Raw genomic sequence first — 25,639 nt, 5'->3', positions numbered from 1 at the left:
ATTTTACGGATTTGTGACTGAGGCTAACCTGACTCCTTGAAGAGTGTTGAACAGAGGAGCCACATCAGGATGAAGCAGAATAGAGACATTTTTTTTGGGGGGGGGGAGTTCCTCTAATTTGAATGCAAATCGCTTTTTCTTTTAGGTTGGATTAATCTGTGGCTTATGCTAAGCTCTCTGCGTTCTTTAATAGCTTTCTGGAGGAAAAAAAAAATGAAACCAATCAATTTGAATTGGCATATCGGGTGAAGCAAGCACACACACTTCGCAAATTTAGGAGACTGGGAAACTAGTGGCCGTGCTTATGAAAATGTAAACAGAGTCTTTGTCTTGGTAGGAGCAATTTATTAGCCAGGAACCAAGTCCCATTTGCATGATAGATGTGTTGTGTTAAGTAGGAGAACGTGTCCCATCTCATGGTCCGCTTGTCTGTGGTAGAAAGAAAATGGGGGAAATTAGGGGGCTTTGAATGGGGTTACCCTGCAGGGGAGCAGTACCTTCAGCGTGTGTAATTGTAACCCATACGGCACCTAAGGAGATAATCATTCACGCTGGACCCTGAGAGAAGCAGAGGTATCTGTCAGCAGGCTCGCTGGGCCCTTGATTCTGGAATCTACCAGTCAGAGGTCCTGCCTGAGTTACTGCTCACAGAGTGAGGGGAAGAGGGAGTGGAAGTGGGGCCCAGACATCTGGAGTAGCACAGTCCATCCTGGACCGGGGCAGACTTTTCTTGGCAGTATTCCTCCAGGGGTTCTTGCTTTCCTAGAACAATCTGGACTGTTTTTTCACATTCAACCTAGATGCCAAATCCCCCACGTTCTTGTAGAGGCTGAGACAGTGGGCTTCGAGTCACAGAGACTTGGGTGCAAATCTCAAGGCTGCCATCTGTTACTATTCCTTGGCCTTTTTTGAGCCTCACTTTTCTCATCCTTATAAACGGAGCTGATTCTACTGACCCCATAAAGTTGCTGCCCATCGTGGGTTAACGCTTGCCTGCAGAGCATTGGGACCATCATCTGTGGTAAATGCCCAAGATCTGGTTGGCATTGCCATCGTCGTCGTCGTCGTCATCATCATCATCATTCGTGACAAGAGCATCCTTCCCTCCTGCTGCTCATAAACAGGTCTCAAGTTTCTCCCAGCGCAGCAGAGTAGCCGTGGCAGCTTGGGTGGCTAGACGGGGTCTGTTAGGAAGACAGCTGTGGGTGTCTGGAGAGGAACAGCTGTGGTCAGACAAATGAGGTTCCCGGAAGTCAAGAATGAGGGGCTTTGTTCTTGAGCAAAGGCTCTGGGCAGCTTAGGAGCCTAAGCAAAGCCTGTGTGACCCGTTGAGTTCACCCAGATGTCAACTTTCATTTGACCATTTGGCTATGGGTCCTTGCTCTGGAAACAGGTGTGTGAGTATGCAGGTATTGTGTACATATATTTGCACATCCTTATGCATGTGGGCCCTTGGTGGCATGGACTTCTGTTCCTGTGTGTACATAACTTTTTGTGTGTGTGTGCTTGTATGTTTGCCCATGTAACCATATGCTCTGCACTACGATATGTGTGCATATGTCTAAGAGGTACTTTCTTCTTCTTTCTTTCTTTCCATTTTTTTTTTTTTTTTTTTTTTTTGCTTTTTGAGGGCCACACTGGCATCATATGGAGGTTCCCAGCCTCAGGGTCGAACCAGAGCTACAGCCACCTGCCTACACCACAGCCACAGCAGTGCAGGCTCCAAGCCGTGTCTGCACCCTACACTACAGCTCACAGCAACGCCAGGTCCTTAACCCACTGAGCCAGGCCAGGGATCAAACCCCCAACCTGATGGTTCCTGGTCAGATTCATTTCCGCTGAGCCACAACGGGAACTCTGAAGCACCTTCTTGTCTGTGTGACACACAGGGGCACAGACAGAGGGAACAAGGGAGTCCTCTGCTTGGGTCTAGAGCAAGCACATCTTCTGATGCACAGAGGAGACCTGAGCCTGTCTGGCGTGACTTAGCGTCTCACGGGCAAGCCCACCGGGCCCCCCTGAGGGCAGGGCCCCCACACATCTTCCTTTCCGCTCAGCTCTTCCCCCAGCCTCGAGGGCAGGGCTGAGCCAGCAGGCCATTCACTGGTGTCCGATTCGCTGGGGGGACGAATGAGTTGCTAAGCTGGATTTTCCCTCTGGACTCTACTTCAGGGCAAGTCTTAAGACTTTTGTTTGATCTATTTATGTATTTATTTTTTAAAGTGATTTTTATTTTTTCCATTATAGCTGATTTACAGTGTTCTGTCAATTTTCTGTCAATTTTCTACTGCACGGCGAGGTGACCCAGTCACACATACCTGTGTACATTCTTTTAAAGTGGTTCTTTTAAAGTGGACTCCTCTAGGCTGGAGATGTCTTTTGTCCTGAAAGCATTTACTGCACTATTTAAAGAATGAAGGGCCCCTCCCAGCCCAGCCCAGCCCCCTTTTTGGGTAAACTTCTAAGCAAAAAGAACGCATCGGCTCTCTTAACGCTGTTCTTAACAAAGGGACTGTCTGGTATTTGCTTAAGGATCTGATTTTTATCTTTTGTGAACTTTTCCAACACCTGCAGACTCACGTATGTAAAGAAACCCAGATCAGATTTCAAAGCACTGAAGGAGCAGAGCCAATCTGTAACTAAAATCTAGGCCGTTTGTTTTCCAGCGGTCCCGTCAAGCCCAGGGGACAGGTTGCTGTTAAGTAGTTTTAGAAATGAAGTCAGTGCCATGAATTTGTAGACGAAGTGAAGTGGAGGGGGAGAGATTAGGCACTGCGGGAGTGGGGGTGGCTACATCATTCAGCTTTTTGGAATCTAAATTGAACATTTGGAACAGTTGCTAAATACTCTGCTCTTTTTGGCCTTGACCACTACATACGCTTATCACTTTAGCACCGTGCAGTCCAAGTCACTGAAAATGTTTAGCTGAACTATTAACCTTCAATTAGCTAAAAAATGTACTCTAGTTTCCAGAAACCAGCAACCTGCAACCCGAAAAAAAAAATCAAAACAGCTATCTCTTTTTTAAATTTCAAAAAGCGACTCCTAGGAGTTCCCGTCGTGGCTCAGCAGAAACGAATCCGACTAGGAACCATGAGGTTGTGGGTTTGATCCCTGGCCTCGCTCAGTGGGTTAAGGATCCGATGTTGCCATGAGCTGTGGCGTAGGTAGAAGACGTGGCTTGGATCCCGAGTTGCTGTGGCTGTGGTGTAGGCCGGCAGCCATAGCTCTGATTAGACCCCTAGCCTGGGAACCTCCATATGCTGTGAGTGTAGCCCTAAAAAAAAAAGACAAAAGAGACTCCCCCCCCCCAAAAAAAGCGACTTCTAGAGAATGTTCAATCTGATTATAGTCTATAGTCAATAGTCTAGGGTCTATAGTTATGATTTCAATCTATAGGCTATTCAGCCTATTCCTAACATCTTTGTTTTTATTTTTATTTTTTTCATTTTTGCTTTTTTACGGCCACACTCGTGGCATGTGAAGGTTCCCAGGCTAGGGGTCCAATCGGAGCTAAAGCTACTGGCCTATGCCACAGCCATAGCAACATCAGATCCGAGCTGCATCTGCGACCTACACCACAGCTCGTGGCAATGCCGGATCCTTAACCCACTGATCAAGGCCAGGGATCGAACGCACGACCCCATGGTTCCTAGTTGGATTCGTTTCCACTGTGCCACAACGGGAACTCCAATTTTTCGAATGTACCAAAACATCATTTAAGAAAGAAAGGTGAAATAATACATGGAATTGTATTTTAATCCATTTGTGGTTACCTGGATAGGAAGAGATGTAATTCAGAAACTATACGTCTCCCCACATTCTGTTGTTATTATGCAATAAAGACTGGATTAAAAGTGGGCACGGGGCTTTCTAAGCTAGCTGGTTTTAAGGACGAATACTCTTTCATTCCTACATCTGGGATGGGTCATTATGATGCCACAACGAATTTCGTGTATATTTTTAAAGAGGTTGGTGTTGCGTCGCCTATGTGTTGATGATCATTTATATGTTTACACAAATGTGTGAAAGAAAATAAAAGTGAGCATCAGTTTTTTGGCTGACTCACATTGCGGCGCGATGCCGGGGACGTCAGCCTGGATGTACATTATTTCAACACCTACCATCTTTCTACCTCGATAGCCCAGCACCGTGGACACACATCTCCAGCAGGATGCTGACAGGGCACTGCCTAAGCCTGAATCATCAGAGAAGGCGTTGAGGATGTTTGTTCAAGTCTCCTTCCTGGAGATGGGGAGTCAGTTAGGACGTTTTGGAAAGATCGTCAGCACTAAGAGCAAGAATGCAAAACGGCTCAGCAGCCTTCATTAATGAAAAAAATGAAATTGATGATAGTCATTCCCTAAACATCATGGTTCCCTGAGATTTTATATTATCCTTAGGGTTAGAGCTGAGATTTTTTTTTTATGTAAAAGAGCATTTACTGAGTCCTTTTTCTATAGTCACAAGTAATAACATGGACTGAGATGCACCATTAGGCAACTTCCTGGGACAGGACTGTACGTCTGTCTGTCATGCTCATTTTAGTGCTGAAATCATTTATTTAAAGACGTACTAAGGAGTTCCATTGTGGCGCCGCAGAAATGAATCTGATTAGTAGCCATGAGGATTCAGGATTGATCCCCGACCTTGCTCGGTGGGTTAAGGATCCGGCGTTGCTGTGACCTGTGGTGTAGGTTGCCGATGCAGCTCAGATCCCGAGTTGCTGTGGCTGTGGTGTAGGCCAGCAGCTGTAGCTCTGTATTAGACCCCTAGCCTGGGAACCTGCACATGCTGTGGGCATGGCCCTAAAAAGCAAACAAACAAACAAACAAAAAAAACCCCTACTTATGAAGTACCCAGTGTGTGCCAGGCATTGTTACAGATGTAAGGGAGCAGATGTGGACAGAAATCTCTGTCTCTGTGTTGCTTACCTAGAGGGAGAAAACACAGCCAGTGAAGAAATAGGTAATTCGTATATATGGTATATGCTGAGTGACAGCTGTGCAGTGAGGATCCACAGAGCACGGAAGGGGATTGTGTGGAGGTCAGGGAAGGTGGTGAAGTGGAGGATGGACCTAAAGGAGGTGACGCACGAGCCCTGCGGATACCTAGGGGGACAGCGTTCAGGCAAATGAACATCAAGTTCAGAGCTGGGAATGTGGGGAACGGCAAGGGGACCAGGGTGGGCGATCTGAGTAGTCAGAGATTCGGCCCCACAGGTATGCGGGGATGGAGGGAACTAGACCATAGAGGGACCTGAGCACCATCGGAGGGATTTGGGCTTTTATTCTGAGAAACATGAGCATGCCATCTGAGGTTTAACTAATGTATATCAAGAGCTTAATAAATGCTTGCTTTAAAAACAAAACAAAACAAAAGCTTACACTGCATCCTTCAGCATCTGTAATGTTATCTTTGTATATATACCTAAACTCATTTCTTTGTCTCAGTATTGATGACCAAAGCCAGAAATCGAACCATGTTCTCCTGAAGAGGCTTAGAGCTCAGTTTTAAATCACTCGCTTTATTTAAGGGACTTCGGAATGACAGGGCATGAGGATAATGACCACATTAAAATGTGACTTTCTTGTTCTAGGTCTTTGGCCAACAACCACATAAAAGCACTCCCCAGGGATGTCTTCAGTGATTTAGACTCTCTGATTGAACTGTAAGTAATGAATATGAAATTGATGTGTGCTTGTCTGGAAATCTCCTCTCCCCCTATGCTGCATTTTTTAAAATCTTGTAGCTAAAAATAAAATAAAATAACTCTCTGACAAAGTAGCGAAAACTGACAAACAGCATATAACTTATATTGTGTTTGACTTTGCCACTTTGGAACATGCTCATTAGCATCAGGCCAATGGAAATTCGGGATGCTGCACCAGGCGAGGTGGGGTGGGGATGGGAGTGCGTCTCCTTTTTCCTGGATCGCAATAGCATATCCGGCTGCATTATCTTCTAGTGTTTTTTACTTCTTCGTGGGATCTTAAAATTTCGATTGTGTTTGTGAAAACCGTCTTCCTATAATGTCCTGTTTTTGCTCAGGAGAACCTGCGCTGGGCAGTGTTCTTCTGTCGCCCCTTCCCCATTTACACATTGGCATGGTGACACTTTCAAGAGGGTTCGAAGAAAGGTTGAGCTCTCTGAGCGCTCTCCGTGCGCTTTGCGGTTAAAATCACGGGCGCCGAAAAGCATTAAAGTCGGCGATAACTGCAAGACATAGGATACATTAAATACAAACATTTTTTTAAAATTCCATTTTGGGGCAGTATTAAGCCCATCAGGATGTTAAGAATTCTGGAGTTTCATATTACTGCCCAACCACTTGCAGCATTCTATTTCTCTGTGTATGTGTTTGTTTCATTTTTCAGAGATTTAAGGGGCAATAAGTTTGAATGCGACTGCAAAGCCAAGTGGTTGTACCTGTGGTTGAAGATGACAAATTCCACTGTTTCTGATGTCCTGTGCATTGGCCCACCAGAATATCAGGAAAAGAAGCTCAATGACGTAACCAGCTTTGACTATGAATGTACAACTACAGGTATTCAGAATCTCTCTCATCAGTCTTTTTTTTCTTTTTTCTTTTTTTTTTTTTGTCTTTTTGTCTTTTTAGGGCTGCACTCGAGGCATATGGAGGTTCCCAGGTTAGGGGTCCAATCGGAACTGTGGCTGCCAGCCTACACCACAGCTCACGGCAATGTCAGATCCTTAACCCACTGAGCAGGACCAGGGATCAAACCCAAGTCCTCATGGGTGCTAGTTGGGTTTGATAACCTCTGAGCCACAATAGAAACTCCTCTATCATCAGTCTTAATACTAGAATAACTGCTTTGTTTTTATTTTAGATTGTCAACAGGGAATGGGGAAACGTAGGGGTAAAATTTTTCTATCGAAATTATTTTAGGGAAAATTTAAGCATTCTCAAAGAAATGAATTGATGTGGCAAGGAAAATACCTCACCAATTTGGAAGGATTTTTGTTAACTGCACTGGCTTTCATTTTGATTAGTTCTCTTTGATTCTTTACAAAATTCAGATTTCTCTAGAGTTTTTTTTTTTTTTTTAAAGGTCAAAGGTAGAGACCAGTGAGTTTGGCATGAGAACATTTTCACATCAGTCTAAGTGTCATACAAAGCCAGTGCAGAGAGGCCTAAATCACTGTTCTCTTGATTGATACTAAGCAATGTATTGGATTTTTTTTTTTTTTTTTTGGCTATAGTTTTTAGAGCCACAGCTGCAGCATATGGAGGTTCCCAGGCTAGAGGTCGAATCAGAGCTGCAGCTACCAGCCTACACCACAGCCACAGCAACGCCAGGTCCAAGCCTTGTTTGTGACCTATACCATAGCTCACAGCAACACCGGATCCTTTTTTTAAAAATTTTTTATTACTCAAATGAATTTATCATATCTGTAGTTGTATAATGATCATAAGAATCTGATTTCACAGGATTTCCATCCCACAGCCCAGGCGCATCCCCCCACCCCCTAAACTGTCTCCTCCGGAGACCTTAAGTTTTTCAATGTCTGTGAGTCAGCATCTGTTCTGCAAAGAAGTTCAGTCTGTCCTTTTTTCCAGTTTCCACATGTCAGTGAAAGCATTGGATGTTGGTGTCTCATTGTATGGCTGACTTCACTTAGCATGATAGTTTCTAGGTCCATCCACATTGCTAAAAATGCTGGTATTTCATCCTTTTTAATGGCTGAGTAATATTCCATTGTTTATATGTACCACATCTTCTGGATCCACTCCTCTGTCGATGGACATTTAGGTTGTTTCCATGTTTTGGCTATTGTAAATAGTGCTGCAATGAACATCGGAGTACATGTGTCTTTGCAAGTCATGGTTTTCTCTGGGTAGATGCCCAGGAGTGGGATCACTGGATCAAATGGTAGTTCTATGTTTAGTTTTCTGAGGCATCTCCATACTGCTGTCCACAGTGGTTGCACCATTTACCATCCCACCAAGAGTGTACTAGGGTTCCTTTTTCTCCACCCCCTCTCCAGCACTTAATCATTTGTAGACTTTTGGATGATGGCCATTCTGGCTGGTGTAAGGTGGTACCTCAGAGCAACACTGGATCCTTAACCTGCTGAATGAGGCCAGGGATCAAACCCTCATCCTCATGGTTACTAGTCGGGTTTGTTTCCGCTAGACCACAACGGGAATGCCGGGACATTTAATAATACGTTCAGGACTTTATAGAGTGCTTTTTGTAGTTCCCTGTAAAATGAGATCCCTAGGTAAGTCGTAACCAATGGCAAAGTAGACGTGTAAGCAACAGGAGAATTCCACTTTGAGAGAAAAGCAATGTGAAGAAAGCTCAATTTTGTTTTCCAGGGCCTGCCTCAAGGTTTCAGCTTCTACACTTGCAGGTTATAAGATAAAATTGAAAACACCAACTGCCTCGACTGTCATATCTTATTGAGGGCAGGAGAGCAGCCCCCTAGGAAAGGCTTAGGTGGCGTTTCTACAGTTTCTAAAGCCAGATTTTAAAGGAGAGGGGAATCAATCCACAGTATGAGACCTGCTTACCAAACTTATAAAAATCACCATGCAGGCGGAGAGCTGATACCTACAAAGCCTCAAGGCGTGTCTGTAGGAGCAGCAGGAAGGTGAACTCAGAACATAGTTACAGAAACTCAGAAGACAAAACAACTCCAGGAACAAAATATCACCTTTAGGCTAGTCCTGTACTGCTCTTCCCTAATCAGATAAACAAGCCGAAACCCCAAAGGAAAAATTATTTCTAGATAGCTTTGTGCATAAGTTCTGTTCCTTTGCGAGAGGAAACCTGAAGACATAGACATGAAAGCCCTTGTCCTGCATCACTGAACAGGGGCTTATACAGCTGTGTGATTGGCAGGGGCCCTTTAGCCAGCTGAGGCCACTGGGGAGGCGGTTATTTATTGTATTGTAGAGCGGTGCCATCCATCAGAGGTCATGGTCAATGAGTTTGCACCAAAAGGTGGTCTTGAAGACCGTGCCATAGGGAATGTGAAACCACAGCTCGCCGGGGCATGTCTCTGCCTCTTCTAGACCCCACGCTGACGTGAGCAGCTTTTCCACTGTTCCCTTCACACCTGGCCCTAGCGTGTGAACACTTTGCCAGTCTTGGAGAGAAATGGCTTGGGATATAGAGGGCCTTGGGAACTAGGCATCTGTCCCAACTCCAGAATCTCGGAGCTCCTTCTATTTGGGCATTCTCTCATACATATTTATCTTTGCTAATAAGCTTCCTGCTAAAATTTAGAAAGTCAGCCCTCCTCCCTGCTAACAGGGAGCTAATGAGTCTGTCTTTGCGATTGTTTTATCCCTTGAAGACCCAGGAACAGTGAGCTCACATCTTCTTCCATCATGAAAAAATGGTCCCATCAAGTCGTGACCCGTCCCCAAACCTACTCCCTGCCTTGTGAGAACTAGGTCGACAAACTGTGAGTTTGGGGGGTTCCTATCTCCTGCCCAGATCAAGCTTCATCCTTCGGAGGTTTATTTAAGGCTGTGGAGGAAATACGTGAGGGTGGATGGAAGTTGGCAAGCCAAGGCTGAGACTCATGGTTCCATTATCGCATCCTCACGTGAAACTCAAAAGAAGCAGATTTTCTGAGCGCATCATTTGCCACTTAGCTCAGGGTTTTAGGAAGAGCGTAAATTATTCAGGTAGATGTCTCACCTTGTTCTTCCCATGGAGGGGAGGGTACTATTACCACCTTGATCCTCAGCGCAGGGGCGTAATTAAAACCACAAAGCCATCGCTGGCCGGATTCAGCTCTCCAGTTTAATCACAGGCCTGCATAACCCTCTGTTTCAAGTCTATTTTTAACTACCTCAGAAATCCCTGTTACCTACTCATGATTCCCCATGTTAGGTGGATAATTCACTAAATCCCTTAGAGGGAGTGAATTTTGCATCCTAATTGTCCCGTTAGCTTCCCTATTTCGGGGCTGATGAAAATGCAAAGAGAAATAATGCATTAATGTGCAGTTTCTCTCCCAATAGGATCGGCATCATGTATAATTTATTTTCTGCAGGTGCTATAAATAGCTATGTAAAAATCTGTTGATTCCAGTGGGAGCAAGGCCTAAATTGTTAAGCGTCCCACTGACATCATGAACTTAATCCAAAGTGAATGGAAGTGGCGGTGCTTTATGCAGAGAAGTCCATTAATACTTTAACGCAGTAAATTGATGTCATATCAATCTGTGTATCGTTTGAGATTGTTCCACAATGAATGTGCTTTTGCCGTCTGTGAAAGATAACTTAAGATGGGGATGGGGGAAGATGTTTAAATTCCTAAGTCCCCTTCCCCATGCACTCATCAATCATATAGTTTTATCTTTTTCTTCTCTGCTTCCTTCCTCCTCTTCTTCCTCCTTTTTTTTGGGGGGGGGCAGGGGCAGGCGGGGAGGAGAAGGGGTCTTCTATTAAGAATTAGATTTAGGAGTCCTGTTGTGGCTCAGCGGGTTAAGGTCCTGATGTTGTCTCTGTGAGGATGCGGGTTCGAACCCTGGCCTTGCTCAGTGGGCTAAGGATCCTGAGTTGCTGCGAGCAGTGGCATAGGTTACAGATGCAGGTTGGGTCCAGTGTTGCTGTGGCTTCCATATGGTGCAGGTGAGGCCCTTTAACCAAAAAAAAAAAAAGGGAGAGAATTAGATTTATAATTCGCATGATTTAACAGTCTATGCTGTGCCAGATAGGCAATATAGAAAATATTATGAAACCAGTGTTTGGGGAAAATCAATGAAAATAGAACCATTAAAGCCTAGATTTGTAAAATGCTCTCTATTTTGGCAGCTCTCTTTCATTCTGGGTTTTTTTGAGTTTTTTAAAATAAAAAACTGAGACTTTTTGGTCTGTATCTTAGACAGCCTGCCTTTTTATGCTCACGAGTGCTGGTGTTTTCCAGCACTCAGAGTTAGTCAGGAGACTGTGAGAACAAGGAGATGGATTACAGGCATCACAGGAGTGTCTGGAACCCAGGGCAGACTTGGATGAGACGAGGCAACCGGAGATGTAGGAGCAGGTTAGAGCCGCCTCAGCTGTAATGAAAAGAATGCAGCTACTCTGAGTCCCCTTCAGCCTCCAGAAAAGAAAGCAGACAGCGACTGACTGCTCCCGTTTCCCTTTTTGCCTTTACCTACATGTGAACATGGGCACCTCTTGCAGCCCCTGAGCCCTTTCTGACTGCCACAAGGGGCGCGGGCATAGGGGGCGGGGGGGGGCACCTGTGCCCCCAGGGGAGTTTTTCAGTTTCAAGTCTTTGACCGAACCCTGCTGGTGTTTTGATGGAGGAGGGGGACTAGGAGCCATGGGGACTCTTCCCTAAGTCTCCAGGCGGGCAGCTGCAGCCTGTCATTCGTCATTCCCTATATAAAACTCCCGATGGACTCCCATAGCCGAGGCTGGATGCCCACACTTATCTGCACCCTCTCACTCAGTCTCTGCAGCATCCTTAGAAGCAGACGTTGCCCTCGTTTGACTCCTGGGGTACCTGAGGCTCTTGCCCTGGGAGCTCCCCATGCAAGTGGGGTAGAAGTCCATCTGTCTTACCTGCCCCAGCTCTTCTGAATGTCCCAGAAGGGGGAGGGGCACCTCCCCCACTCTTGTCCCCACTGTCCCTTGGACACTTCTTGCTTCTCCCTCTTCTCCCTGCACCTGCGCACACCCTTCATTCGACCACAGCGTAGAGATGTTTCCAGGCGGGGGATCGAACTCGAGCCACAGCAGTAACCTGAGCCCTGGCAATGGCAACATCAGATCCTTAGCTGCTAGGCCACCAGGGAACTCCCTAGTGTTTCCTTTTTTAAAAAAACTTCTTTCTGGGGAGTTCCCATTATGGCGCAGAGGGAACGAATCCGACTAAGAACCATGAGGTTGTGGGTTCAATCCCTGGCCTCGCTCAGTGGGTTAAGGATCTGGCGTTGCCGTGAGCTGTGGTGTAGGTCGCAGACACAGCTTGGATCTGGCATTGCTGTGGCTCTGGCGTAGGCCGGCAGCAACAGCTCTGATTAGACCCCTAGCCTGGGAACCTCCATGTGCCACCAGTGTGGCCCTAAAAGGACAAAAAGGAAAAAAAAAAAAAACTTCTTTCTTCATTGGTTCTCTAGCTAACCCCCCCCCCACTGCCCCGCCCCGACATATACACACTAACTGTTCTTGCATTCAGGGGCATGCTAGCCCTGTTCTTTGGGAGAACTGTACGTCCCCTACCCAGTCATACAGTGAGTCACTGTGGCTCCGGAGAGCACTACGGGTGATGGGTATTAACTTACCACTAAGTATAGGAGCAGAACTCATGCTCAAATGGGATGAGTTGCTGGAAAATCGAATACGTCTACCGAGCTGAAGAGTACCGTCCAGATCCTAGGCAGAGCGGTACTTAGCGCTGCTCCAGGACTGGTAACCAATAAACAGGCTCAGGCTAACGTCCCCACATAGTGGGGTTTATAAACCTCCGAGACCTCTGAGAGAGTTTGGCTTGGTCTCCAGAAGTGCAGCTTGCCCTCTGGGGAGTTCCCTTTTAGTCTTCTCTACTACCGGGGCGATGCTGAGAGCTGCAAATACAGCATTCCCCAAACAAATTTCTCCACCGCAGCCCTTCCGCACAGAGTCATTTTCCTGATGGGTTCAGCAGTGTTGCTTTGTGGCATCTTTTCGGTCCTGACTTTTCGAAAGCCAAGGCTCATCGAATTTGTTTAAAACTTTGAGGTCCTCTAGCCAAATTTGGGAGCTATTTATCTCAAGGATGCTGCGTGTTCAGTCTGCTCATTCTGTGCCAGCCAGAGCCCTCCCGAATCTCCCAGGGTGAAACACGTCGTGATGGGTGTGCTGCTCCTCTCCCGTCCTCCCCTCCCCGGTCCTCCTTGGAACGGATGCGAAAGGATGGAAGGGGCGTGGGGCTCCCTACGTCCCACGGAGATCTCACAGAGACTTCTGTTTTTAAACACCCTTTCCCAGATTTTGTGGTTCATCAGACTTTGCCCTACCAGTCGGTTTCGGTGGACACGTTCAACTCCAAGAATGACGTGTACGTGGCCATCGCTCAGCCCAGCATGGAGAACTGCATGGTGCTGGAGTGGGACCACATCGAAATGAATTTCCGGAGCTACGACAACATTACAGGTGTGTTGTGGCTTTGAGTGCATGGATTGGCCTCCCTTCAGCCTGGCCCCCAGCGCAGGAGGGAGGAGGTCCCCTGTCATACCGAGAGGGAGCTTGGCACTCTGGCTTGGTTCCATGGAGGGGGGGGGGGGGGCAAATTCCAGCCCATGTGCGGCTCTCCAGCTTTTTCCGAATATGGTCAGTTATTGGTAAGAACAGAAACCTCAGATGATGATCCTATGTATTGTTAGTGATCCTTTTACAAAGGGAGAGGGTGATGGGGGGCTGAGGTGGGAAGCATTTTCTGGTACTGGTGCAAAATCACTCCCAGAATCCCTTGACCTTGAGCAGTTACGGCAGCCTGAGATGGCACCAGCATTTTAGCTGCTAAATGAGTCCTTTGACTGTGTTATGCTGTTAACTAATATGCTAATGCACGCGCATGCACACGCCCCTGGCTCTCTCTCTCTCTCTCTCTCTCTCACACACACACACACACAACACACACACACGCTGTTGCTATTGCCCCCTTGCCAGTCCTAGTGATCGCTGTGTCCTTTTCATAAGCACATACAAATTAAGAATAAGTGGCTTCCTAAATTCAAGCCTTTGGGGTGAGACTTAGCACTTTTTTTAGTGCTCTTCTTGGATCTCTGTGTCTTGGTGCTGCTAAAAACAGACTGTCTACTTGCTTTTTAGAAAGGGGATAGGAATTCTCATTGTGGCTCAGCAGTAATGAACCTGACTAATGTCCGTGAGGATGCAGGTTCGATTCCTGGCCTTGCTCAGCGCACCTGGGGTTGCTTTGAGCTATGGTGTGGGTCGCAGATGTGGCTCGTATCTAGCATTGCTGTGGCGGTGGCTGTGGCATAGGCCAGCAGCTGCAGCTCGGGTTCCACCCCTAGCCTGGGTATTTCCATATGCCAAGGGTGTGGCCCTAAAAAGAAGAAAAAAAAATGGGTAAAGTAAAAAATCATCTTTCAAAGACTTCTCCTTTATCCAAGTCAATCTGATAACAGTACTGACTTTACCGGCAGCACCACATGGCCTGTCACCCCACGAGAAGGTTTTCTTCCATGGTTCCTGGTCTGGTTTGAGCATCCGTGGTGAGAAGCAAATCTAGGTAGCGTTCCCGGATCAGAAGGCTCCTGGGAACCTCTCGGGCACAAAGTGGCCTCACAGCAGGTGCAGGAAGATGGGGAGTCAGGGAGAGGTCATTTATCCTCAGGGAACAGAGCTGCTAATGAGCCCGATGTCACAGCACAGAAGCTTTGTGAGATGTGCAGCGAGCCGCTGTGCTCTGAGATACCACTGGCCTCCCAGTGGTGAGCCCACATTCCTGGAGCAGCACGCTGGCTCCAAGCGTAGATCAGCCCAGAGTAGCCAGTGCAGGGAACCTATGGAGGGAGGCTCGGACCTAGGACCCTAAATCCAGTCCGTGGAAGAGGAAAAAGGGTGAGAGAGGGACCAGCTCCCCGCATGGTTTTTTGCCTCCCTCTTTTCTCCAACCTGGCAGCTCGGTGAGGGCTCAGCTGAAACCCACAACCGCTATTTGAGGTGTGGCTGTGGGTTCCTCGCCCATAGGAAGGGGACAGGCACCCTCTGTTCAAGAGAGAGTGGCCTTGTAGACCAGAAAGAGCTCAGGTTGGAAAGACCTATGACCGTGGATTCCACGGCTGACTCTGCCGGGAGAAGTATCTTGTGGCCTTTAAGGCTTGGTGTTTTCATCTGTAAAATGGGCAAGAGATGTACTCATGAGGATGTTGTGAGGACTGGGTGCCAGGGACGGAGCAGGTGGTTCTTGATGCTGGCTTCCTTCTCACCTTTACGAATGAAGAGATGGAGGCTCAGGCAGGTTGAATCCCTGCACTGTTAACTTCCAAGGCAGAGCCCAGGGTCTGTCACTGCTGCATCCCCACACTGTGTTCCCCTCTCCCAGGCTGACCTTGGCAGGAAGCACAGCACTGCCCTCCCCCTGGCTCCCTGCAGCTAGTCAAAGTCATTCATTCACTCAAAGATTTCTTGACCCCTTACTCTGGGCCAGGCCCAGTCTAGGTCCGGGGGTTGTAGAAGTGAACAAACCACATGGAAGCCTCCACCCTCAAGAAGTTTTATTATAACGAGAGAGAGAATAAAATAAGACAAATAATTTTGGAGGTGTGTGTGTGTGTGTGTGTGTGTGTGTGTGTGTGTGTATTTTTAGGGCTGCACCGGCGGCATATGGAAGTGCCCAGGCTACGCGTCAAATTGGAGCTACGACTGCTGGCCTATGTCACAGCCACAGTAATACTGGATATAAGCTGCGTCTGCGACCTACACCACAGCTCACAGCAACGCCGGCTCCTTAACCCACTGAGCGAGGCCAGGGATCGAACCTGCCTCCTCATGGGTACCAGTTGGATTCGCTACTGCTGAGCCATGACAGGAACTCCCAAGACAAATCCTCTTAATATATACAACACATTAGATATGCTGAGAAGGGAAAGGTGGCAGGGGAGGAAAGGGTTAAAGTGCCATTCTTGGGAGGATTGAAATTAGAGATGGAGTGTCTGATGTAGGCCTCATTGAGGTGTTGTTTGAGTAAAACCTGTGGGACGTGAGGGCTAGTTGCACATGGAGAGCAAGGGGGAAGAGCATTCCAGACCGAGGGAGGAGCAGGTGCAAAGGTCCTGAGGCAGGAAGGTAGTTTTCCTCTTTGATGAACATGCAGGGGGCTGGTTTGGCTTGGACAGAATGATCCAGGTGCAGTTGTAGGAGACAAAGTCAGAGGTAAGAGAGCTGGTCATGGGGGCCTTGCAGGTCCTACCAAGGACTGGGGCCTTCATCTGAGTCATGGAGGGTCTGTGCAGGGGTCAGCCAGATGGCATGGAAGATGCAGGTGCCTGCTACAGAATGCTGGGCTGTGTCCAGCTGCTGGATTGAGCGTAGTCTGCGTGTGGGGAGGGGACAAAAGGGGGATCAGAGCAGGTAGCTGAGAGGCTGTTGCAAGAAATCAGGCAGGTGCGGATGGCCTGGACCTGGCGGAGGCCGAGGTGCTGGCAGGCGTAGGAATGATTGGTGAGATCAGAGTGGGTGTGGCCAGTGCCAGCGCTGGAGCTTGCTGGTTTCCGGGGATTCCTTGGCCTCTCAGTCTCAAAGTCTGATTCTTCTGAGAGGCGCGCAGCTGGACAGGAAGCCCACCGCGATCCTCTTCACAGCCAAGCCCAAGAACTGAGCCACAAGAATGTGTCATTTAAGACTAGGAACTCCGATATCTCACTGGTTGTTCTTAAATCTGGCTCTAGATCTTTCTGGTCGGTGACCTTGGCCAAGTTTTAATCTCGTTGATCCCCTCTAATCTGTAAAGTGGAAATTTCATGAATTTCCATTCATCTGTAAAATGCGATCATTGTAATATTTGGGCAGCATATGTAATATAACACTTAGCACAGTGCCTGGCATATGATACATTCTCCATGAGTGTTGGGATATCATTTGGGATTAAAGATAGACATTTCATTACCACCGCTTGCTACCACCACTAGGGAAAGCCACCAATTTCAGATTTTTCATTCTTCTTCATTCATGAAAGCACACAGAACCCATACGTTAAGGCCCCAACATGCCTTGCCAAACACACATGGCCAGTTTCCTGCCACTTATGGATTTCTGATCACGTCTTACAATTCAGCTGCCTTACCTTCTTTTGTTTCTCTCTTCGCCTGGGTCAGCAGGCTCAAATGCAGCCTCCTACAGGAAGCATTCCTTGATGACCAGATTGGAATGAAGTACCTGTCTTTTCTGCTCCCTTAATACATGGATTTCCATTAAGCATGAATCCCATTCCCTGTCACCATTTTTCACTTCAAGGAAGGCAACACATTTATGTACTCAGTGATTTATAAGCTATTTTCTTAGGTCAAATGCCCAACCAGACAACGTGTACTTGTCTCTGTTTTATAGTGAAAAAAAAAAAATAGGAGCAGCCGTCCTTCCCCCATAGACTCTAACTCTTTGATTTCAATGAAAGCATCTCCACAACTTTCATGAGCACAGGAATGCGGCGCCCAGCAGAGCATGGCCTGAGAGGGGGCAGGAGAAGAGGGTGGCTACAGAAGTAGGGGATCCCTCGCGCTGGGGAGGAAGGAGTGTGACTCACTGAATTCAGCCTGGTGTGAAGGAAGGCCCTGCAGCCCACACGTGCTGGGCAGAGGACAAATGGATGAGCAAGGGCACAGCCCCGGAACCACTTGCCTTGACCCGGCCAAGGTACATGTGGACCGTTCTCCACTCCCGGGTCTGTGCATGCCTCATTTATCATCTTGTTTGATCACAGGGTGGTCCCAGAGTCAGCACAGGCTGGCTGGCATTTTCCCCATCCATGCCCAGCGCGTCTGTGGCTCTTCCGAGCATCATGCAAAAGGGACATCGAGGCGGGGAGGGAGACCCAGGGTCACGTTCTCCCCCAAGTTTTGCTCCTTACGTCTTCTCCTTTTTCTCTCTGCATCTCTTCTCAGCTCTCACAGTTTTGATTAATTTTGTTTGCCTTTTGATTTCTGCCCAGTAGTTATGTTGTAGCATCTCTCCTCTTAGAGTAAAACACACACACATGCACATGCAGGCACCCACGCACACACATGCGTACACACACTTGGAAGACTTCTGCTGCTACTGACAACTCCATGGGCTCCACCTGGACAGAGGTGTCACAGAGTATCTCCAAGAAAGGAGTCTTTTCTGTGTCACATGGCCCCTCAGCTGAGACAGGCAGAGCTGTAGGATGCTTCTGGGTAGCAGGGACCTCCATAGCCAGGGACTCGGGAGGGAGATGAGGAGCAGGCACCTCCATTAGTGTTGGGAGTCAGTGCAATTTCCGAAGATCAGCTTGGTAGTTGAAACCCAGAAGCCTTTAAAATGTGCACGACCTCTGCAGCGTCTGCCTCGCAGCCTCTCCGTTTAACACAGCCAGATGGTTTTCCAAAAAAGATCTCTCTACAGGGAAGCATATTGCTTACAATAATGGAAAACTGGAAATAACTGCACTGTCCAACAGGAGGGGATTACTTAGATAAAATGTGGTGCACCCATGCAATAGACTACCATGGAGTGTTAAAATATCAAGTTGTGAAAGATGCAATGACGTGGGAAAATGTTCAGAACATAGTGGTCAAGGGAAAAGAGCAGGTTATAAAAAGTCCATATATACTGTACACCCAAATCTATTTTGACAAAGGACATTTGAGTATGTGCAGAGATTGGCAATTAAAGAAATATATGGAATTCCCGTTATGGCTCAGTGATTAATGAATCTGACTAGGAACCACGAGGTTGTGGGTTCAATCCCTGGCCTTGCTCGGTGGGTTAAGGATCCGGCATGGCTGTGAGCTGTGGTGTAGGTCACAGACACGGCTTGGATCTGGTATTGCTGAGGCTGTGGCATAGGCTGGCGGCTACAGCTCCGATTAGACCCCTAGCCTGGGAACTTACTTATTCCATGTATGCGGCCCTAAAAAAGACAAAAAAAAAAAGAAAGAAAGAAAGAGAGAGAGAGAAATATATGACAATATTATGTGTAACTTCAGCATTTACACTTCAAACAATTTTGATTTCTTCTTTGTACTCTTTAGTATATTGGTGGTAGAGTGTAGGTTGGAGCCAGACTACCTGGATTTGGATTCCAGGCTCCACCGCATTGTAGCTGTGTGACCTTGTATAAGTTACTTAACTTCTCTGTGCCTCAGTTTAACCCTTTATAAAATGGGGGTCATGATGATGCTAATAATATTACCAGCCTCATAAGATTGCTGTAAGAATTAACTGAGTAAACACATGTAAATTGCTTAGGAGAGTGCTTTCATAAGTGTTACCTGTTATTGTTTTCAAAATTTGCTTTCAAAATCAATTAACATTGAAAAATTTTATACTCAGAAAAAAATGCCATGATTAGTTTTAACAAAGGAAAGAGACCAGGTTCTTGCAGGAAAGCCAGAGCATTGGAAGAGAAAAGTAAATCCTACCCTAAAAACCACCCACCAACTGCCCTCAAAGTTAATACCAAGGACAGGAATTGGGTTATTATCCTTGTAATTTACAGACCAAATTCACTTTGGTCCAAATTGCCTAGAAAATTAGGGGAAAGAAATAACTTGTAATTGAATGACCTAGAGGAAGGGTCAATACTCTGAGATGTGGGTGGTTCTCTTGCTGAAATGAGGAGGTTGGGGGGGGCGCTTCAGGGTTCTGGGTGCAGACTGGGAGCGGATGATGGGAGTGACCCAGACAGGGGGTCACGACTGAAAATGTTCCCCTTTTCCTGCACAGTTCTGGTTTTGTGCCGCCTGAGCTACATCGTTCGTATCATTGCTCACCTGCAGGTCCTCCTGTAGCGCCTGCTATGCACAATTGCCAAAGGCCGGGGTCTGGAGTTCCCGTCGTGACTCAGTGGTTAACGAACCCGACTAGTCTCCATGAGGATGTGGGTTTGATTCCTGGCCTCACTCAGTGGGTTAAGGATCTGGCATTGCTGTGAGCTGTGGTGTAGGTGGAAGACTCGGCTCAGATCCCATGTTGCTATGTTATGGCTGTGGGGTAGGCCTGGGAACCTCCATATGCTTGCGGGTGTGGCCCTAAAAAGACAAAGAAGAAAAAAAAGGCCTGGGCCTTTTTATTTTCAAGACAATTGCTTCAGTTATCCAATAATGATAGCTACTGGTTATTGATCACTTTCTCTGTGTGCGAGCTCTGTCCTAAAAACCCTGACTGTGAAATTTCTCAGTCTTTGCAAAGCTCTAAAGTCAATGCTGACTGCATCCTCAGTCTGAGTTGACAGACAGCGGGCCTGAGCACAGACAGCCGAAGTAACTGGCACAGGGTCAGAACACTTAGAGGTGCTGGGCCGGGTGTGGGGTCGGGGGAGGCTGTCTAGAGTCATAAGAAAAGATCAACTGTCTTCAAGAGCTCTCATCACATTTTTTGCCTCCTGCCTCTAAGTCCTGACTCCCATTTTTACACATACCCCCCACCACACACACACCAAGAGAAGAAACCCATCCGATTGCCTCATTCTGCTCCTATGGACTCAGGAACCACACGCAGACAATGGGTTTGGTGTGTTGGTCAATTTCCTGAATTACACATCTGCCTCTAAAGATGCCAAAGGCTGGAGTGCCCATCTTGGCTCAGCAGTTATGAACCAGACTAGTATCCATGAGGATGTGGGTTCGATCCCTGCCCTGCTCAGTGGGTTAGGGACCCGGCGTTTCCACGAGCTGTGGTGTAGGTCGCAGACTCGGCTCGGATCCTGTGTTGCTATGACGGTGGCGTGGGCCAGCAGCTGTAGCTCTGATTCGCCTGCTAGTCTGGGAACCTCCATGTGCCTTGGGTGTGGCCCTAAAAAGCAAAAAAAAAAAAAAAAAAGAGAGAGAGATGCCTGAGGCCCAGGTGACCGTCACTCACCTATTTTGATGGAGGTACATTTAGAACTTTCTTTTTTTAATGGTGGGAAAACATGTCTAACATAAAATTGACATCTTAACTGTTTGTGTTCAGTTCTATACTCACGTTGTTGTGCAGTCAATCCCCAGATCCTTCATCCTGAGAACCTGAAACTCCGTACCCATTAAACTTCAGCTCCCCATTCTCCCCTCCTGTCAGACCCACCCTTCTGCCTTCTGTCTCTGTGAGTCCAAGTCTTCTAGGTACCTCGTGTAGGTGGAATCAGGTGCTATTTGTCTTTCTGCAACTACTTCTATCACTGAGCATAATGTCTTTAATGAACATTCCTTCATGATACAGCATGTCTTTGTCTTTGTCTTCGTTTTTTGTCTTCTAGGGCCACACCCCCAGCATATGGAAGTTTCCAGGCTAGGGGGCCAATCGGAGCCATAGCCGCTGGCCTACACCACCACTCAGAGCAACCCCAGATCCTTAACCCACTGAGTGAGGCCAGGGATTGAACCCACGTTCTCCTGGATGCTAGTCGGGTTCACTAATCGCTGAGCCAGGATGGGAACTCCTATGACAAAGCATGTTTGAATTTCCTTTCTTTTAAAGGGGTAACAATATCCCATAGTTTGTCTGTACCTCGTTGCGTTTGTCCATTCATCCATCAGTGGACTTGTGGGTGTTCCCACTTTGGGGCTCTTGTGAGCAATGCTGCTGTGAACGCAGTGTACACAAATCTCTTCCAGACCCTGCTTTCAGTCCCTTGGGTCTAGACCCAGACGTGGAATTTCTAGATCACATGGTCAGTCTTTTTAAATTTTCTGAAGAACTGCCATGCTTTTCACAGCGGTTGCACGTTTGCCATTTCTCACCAGTTCCCAAGGGTCCCAGTTTCCCTGTGGGGGAGCATTTTTTAATTTCCCTAAAGACCTTATTATTGTTTTATACCAACCAGCTTGACACAAATCTTTATCCTTTCCACCCACTTGATTAAACTCAAATATATTCTGATTCTTTAACATAGTAGTATTTAATACAGTTGCTCTACCTAAAGAAATTTTTGATGTCCGTAGTTTCGATTTCTATAAACAAATATTTCCTCAGTTTGTTGTTCTTTATTATTTATTTAAAAAAATTGAACTATGGTTGATTTACAATAATGTGTTAGTTTCGGGTATACAGTAAAGTGATTCAGTTATATAAATATATTTTTTTTTTCAGATTCTTTTCCATTATAGGTGATTACAAGATATTGAATATAGGTGTTCCCGTTGTGGCTCAGTGGTTAACGAATCTGAATAGGAACCATGAGGTTTCGGGTTCAATCCCTGGCCTTGCTCAGTGGGTTAAGGATCTGGCGTTGCCATGAGCTGTGGTGTAGGTTGCAGACGTGGCTCGGATCCCACATTGCTGTGGCTCTGGCATAGACTGGCGTCTGTAGCTCCGATTGGACCCCTAGCTTGGGAACCTCCATGGGCTGCGGGAGCGGCCCAAGAAATGGCAAAAAAACAAAAAAAAAAAAAGATATTGAATATGGTTCACTGTGCTATACTGTTCTTCCTTGTTATTTATTTATTTATTTTTCTTCTTAGGGCCCCATCTGCAGCATATGGAAATTCCCAGGCTACGCCAGATCCGAGCCACATCTGCGACTTAACACCACAGCTCACAGCCATGCCAGATCCTTAACCCACTGAGTGAGGCTAAGGATCGAACCTGCATCCTCCTGGATACGAGGCAGGTTCTTAGCCCACTCATCCAGGATGGGAACTCCCCTATCTATTTTGTATACAGTGATGTGTATCTGTTAACCCCCTACTTCCCGTGTATCCCTCCCTCGCTTTCCCCTTTGTACCTGTCAGTTGGCTTTCTATGTCTGTGCGTCTGTATCTGTCTTGCAGAGCAGTCCTCGCGTATCATTCTTAGATTCCGCAGAGTGTAGGAGACAGAAGAGCCTGCCTCCCGTTGGCTGCCCTAACCCCCTCCCCTCTCTCCCGGAGCACAGGTCAGTCCATCGTGGGCTGTAAAGCCATCCTCATTGACGACCAGGTCTTTGTGGTGGTGGCCCAGCTCTTCGGCGGCTCCCACATCTACAGATACGACGAGAGCTGGACCAAGTTTGTCAAGTTCCAAGACATAGAAGTCTCTCGCATTTCCAAGCCCAACGACATCGAGCTGTTTCAGATCGAGGACGAGACGTTCTTTGTCATCGCAGACAGCTCCAAAGCGGGGCTGTCCACCGTCTATAAGTGGAACAGCAAGGGCTTCTACTCGTACCAGTCTCTGCACGAGTGGTTCCGGGACACGGACGCCGAGTTCGTTGACATCGACGGAAAGTCGCACCTGATCCTGTCCAGCCGCTCCCAGGTCCCCATCATCCTCCAGTGGAACAAAAGCTCTAAGAAGTTCGTCCCCCACAGTGACATCCCCAACATGGAGGACGTGCTGGCCGTGAAGAGCTTTAGGATGCAGAACGCCCTCTACCTGTCTCTCACCCGCTTCATCGGGGACTCCAGGGTCATGAGATGGAATAGCAAGCAGTTCGTGGAGGTCCAGGCCCTCCCGTCCCGGGGGGCCATGACCCTGCAGCCCTTCTCGTTCAAAGAGAATCACTACCTGGCCCTGGGGAGTGACTATACCTTCTCCCAGATATACCAGTGGGATAAAGAGAAGCAGCTCTTCAAAAAATTTAAGGAGATTTATGTGCAGGCACCTCGTTCCTTCACTGCCGTCTCCACTGACAGGAGAGATTTCTTCTTTGCCTCCAGTTTCAAAGGGAAAACAAAGATTTTTGAACACATTGTTGTTGACTTAAGTTTGTGAAGGTGTGATGGGTGAATTTAAAAGACATGTAGCTTTAGCTCTTACAAGAGAGGACCGAGGGGGAGGCGGGGAGCAAACGCAGCAGCCAGATTCACCGTCTGATGTGAAAAAGGCACCGGGGAAATAGGTAGAAGTTTTCAAACTCTTAGAACTCATATTTTAATCAGGGATTGCATTTATTGGCTAACTGCATGACACGTCCATCCTCCCACTTAAAAAGACATCCTGAAGTCTGTAATTACTGAGAAAAAAAAGAGTACAGCATTAACGCTTGCCGTCTAGGGAAAGTATACGTGCTTTTTTTTTTTTTTTTTTTTTTTTAATGAGGAAGGAGAAAATCAGATGAGATGGGACAGCTCTTATAATGAAATAAAAAACAAAAAGATCAAACACACTCTGGGCCCTTCGAGTTCCATTTTATCAATCTGTTGGGTAAGAACTCTTCAAGCCAAAGTCAGCTAAAAAGACTCGCCGATGATTAGTTTTAAAATCTTATAACACAGCAATGCTATTTTGAACCATCCCCGTTTCCTGAATCCCCTCTAGGAGCAGAGCTGGGCTGGATTTGTTGGCTCACGTGGATGTCCTTCAGGGGGTGGGTTAACAAAATCATGTTTGACATTGCTTCCTCTGCCACAAAGAACATAATCTGCTGACACATGTCTAGGCCCAGCACAGGCTGGGGGCCCGGGAGTGAGACAGAGGGGTTTCTCCCTCTTCTCATGGTTCAAAGCTGCCCCCCCCCCACTGTGGCCAGAGCAGGAATGCTTCTTGGATGCTCTCATGACTCATCTGCTTCTCTGGACCCATCCTTTGAGTTGGTGGGTAGCCAGCAGTCCGGCCGAGGACGGAATGGTGCTTTCTATTCTGTCCTTTAGTACAATAGAGCAGGTATTTCCAGCTGATGAGCATTGGGCAGAATTTTTGGAGTAAGATCTTGTGGCATCAAAGAGGGCCTAATACAAGTTTCGATGTTCTTTGAAACCTAGAGGTGATTCTCTGATGGATGCATGTCTCTGCCCTCTGGGCAACTTAATATTTCAAGTAATTGAATCCCAGCCTACCTGCCTGCCCACCTGCCTCTGTGTGCTCACATCATGGCCTTGCGTTTATTGATTTGCTGATGTTGTTGCCACAAGCTCCCGAAAATGCTGCAGCACCAAATCACAGGACTGGGGTTCCTGTAATGGCAACGCCCCCTCCTCTTCCAGCACTTTAGCAGAGGAATCCCACGCCCTCCCGTGGGGCCCCGTGCTGGCAGGATGCTCATTCTCTGCAGGCTGGGGCTAGGCCTAGGGGGGGGGGTCTCAGGCTGATCCTGTGGGACCAAATCTGGAGCCAGATGTGCTAAATCGCACAGCCCAGGTCGGCATCCAGGGGACCAGGTGGCCTCTGGTGTGGACCATTGGGAAGCGCATGGGGTCTGGTTTTTGTGAAAGGTTCCAGGAGGAGAGCCTGCCTGGTGAGCTGGTTCTGTTCAGAGAAAATGAACTGAATGCTTTCAGGAGGGGCTCTCAAGAGTAACCCAACAGCTCCTCTTCCAGCTGTGAAAGGAGCACCATCACCTTGCACAATATTGCTGTGTTTCAATGATTGTTTGCCGAGTCATGAGGAGGTAGATGTTTTGTCGTAAATTTGAATGTGTTTGTTGTTTCCAGACTTTAAGCAATGCAGATCAAGGCAATAAATAGCACTTGGAAAACACTGCATCGTGGTCCCAACAGCACTCTTGAGTGCATTCTGGTTCTGCAGTCTCATGGCTTCCAGCCTGGGGCACCAGGGATTTTTAAGGAATTGGTTCACGCAGACATAGTAGCATCGCTGCTCCAAACTTTCCTACCAAGTGTGGACCGAACAGAGGAGAAAATGGTTTTCTTTTTCTTTTTCTTTTTTCTTAACCCACTGTGCCACAGTGGGAACTCCAGTTTTATTTTATTTTATTTTTTATTTCCCTGATACATTATTTTTTTTTTCTACTCTGTAGAGCATGGCGACCCAGTTACACATACATACATACTTTCTTTTTTCTCACATTATCATGCTCCATCATAAGTGACAGACATAGTTCCCAGTGCCACACAGCAGGATCTCATTGCTAATCCATTCCAAAGGCGGAAATCGTCTGCATCTACTAACCCCAAACTCCCAATCCATCCAGCTTTCCCCACCCCCCCGGGCAACCACAAGTCTGTTCTCCAAGTCCATGATTTTCTTTTCTGTGGAAAGGTTCATTTGCACCATATATTAGGTTTGTTTTCATTCATAAAGCACAAGTCACTCTTTCTTCTA

The 25,639-nt window shown here is 47.1% G+C and overlaps 1 protein-coding gene across 2 annotated transcripts in view; it reads left to right on the top strand.

Moving 5' to 3' along the window:
* LGI2 (leucine rich repeat LGI family member 2) overlaps window positions 1-25,165 on the top strand; it is a 32,295-nt gene extending 7,130 nt beyond the window's left edge. Inside the window, exons 5-8 of one of the 2 annotated variants that reach the window (XM_047799403.1) lie at window positions 5,600-5,671; window positions 6,378-6,547; window positions 12,962-13,126; window positions 22,533-25,165. In XM_047799403.1, the coding sequence (XP_047655359.1) occupies window positions 5,600-5,671; window positions 6,378-6,547; window positions 12,962-13,126; window positions 22,533-23,350 (1,225 nt within the window). In that variant the 3' untranslated portion in view covers window positions 23,351-25,165. The remainder of the gene's footprint in view (window positions 1-5,599; window positions 5,672-6,377; window positions 6,548-12,961; window positions 13,127-22,532) is intronic. The other variant, XM_047799402.1, reaches the window with a different exon arrangement.
* Window positions 25,166-25,639: the final 474 nt, after the last annotated feature.

The sequence above is a fragment of the Phacochoerus africanus genome, chromosome 10, assembly GCF_016906955.1.
Source record: "Phacochoerus africanus isolate WHEZ1 chromosome 10, ROS_Pafr_v1, whole genome shotgun sequence".
NCBI lineage: Eukaryota > Metazoa > Chordata > Mammalia > Artiodactyla > Suidae > Phacochoerus > Phacochoerus africanus.
Note: the sequence above shows the minus strand (reverse complement) of the source record. Positions and strands in the feature narration are given on the sequence as shown.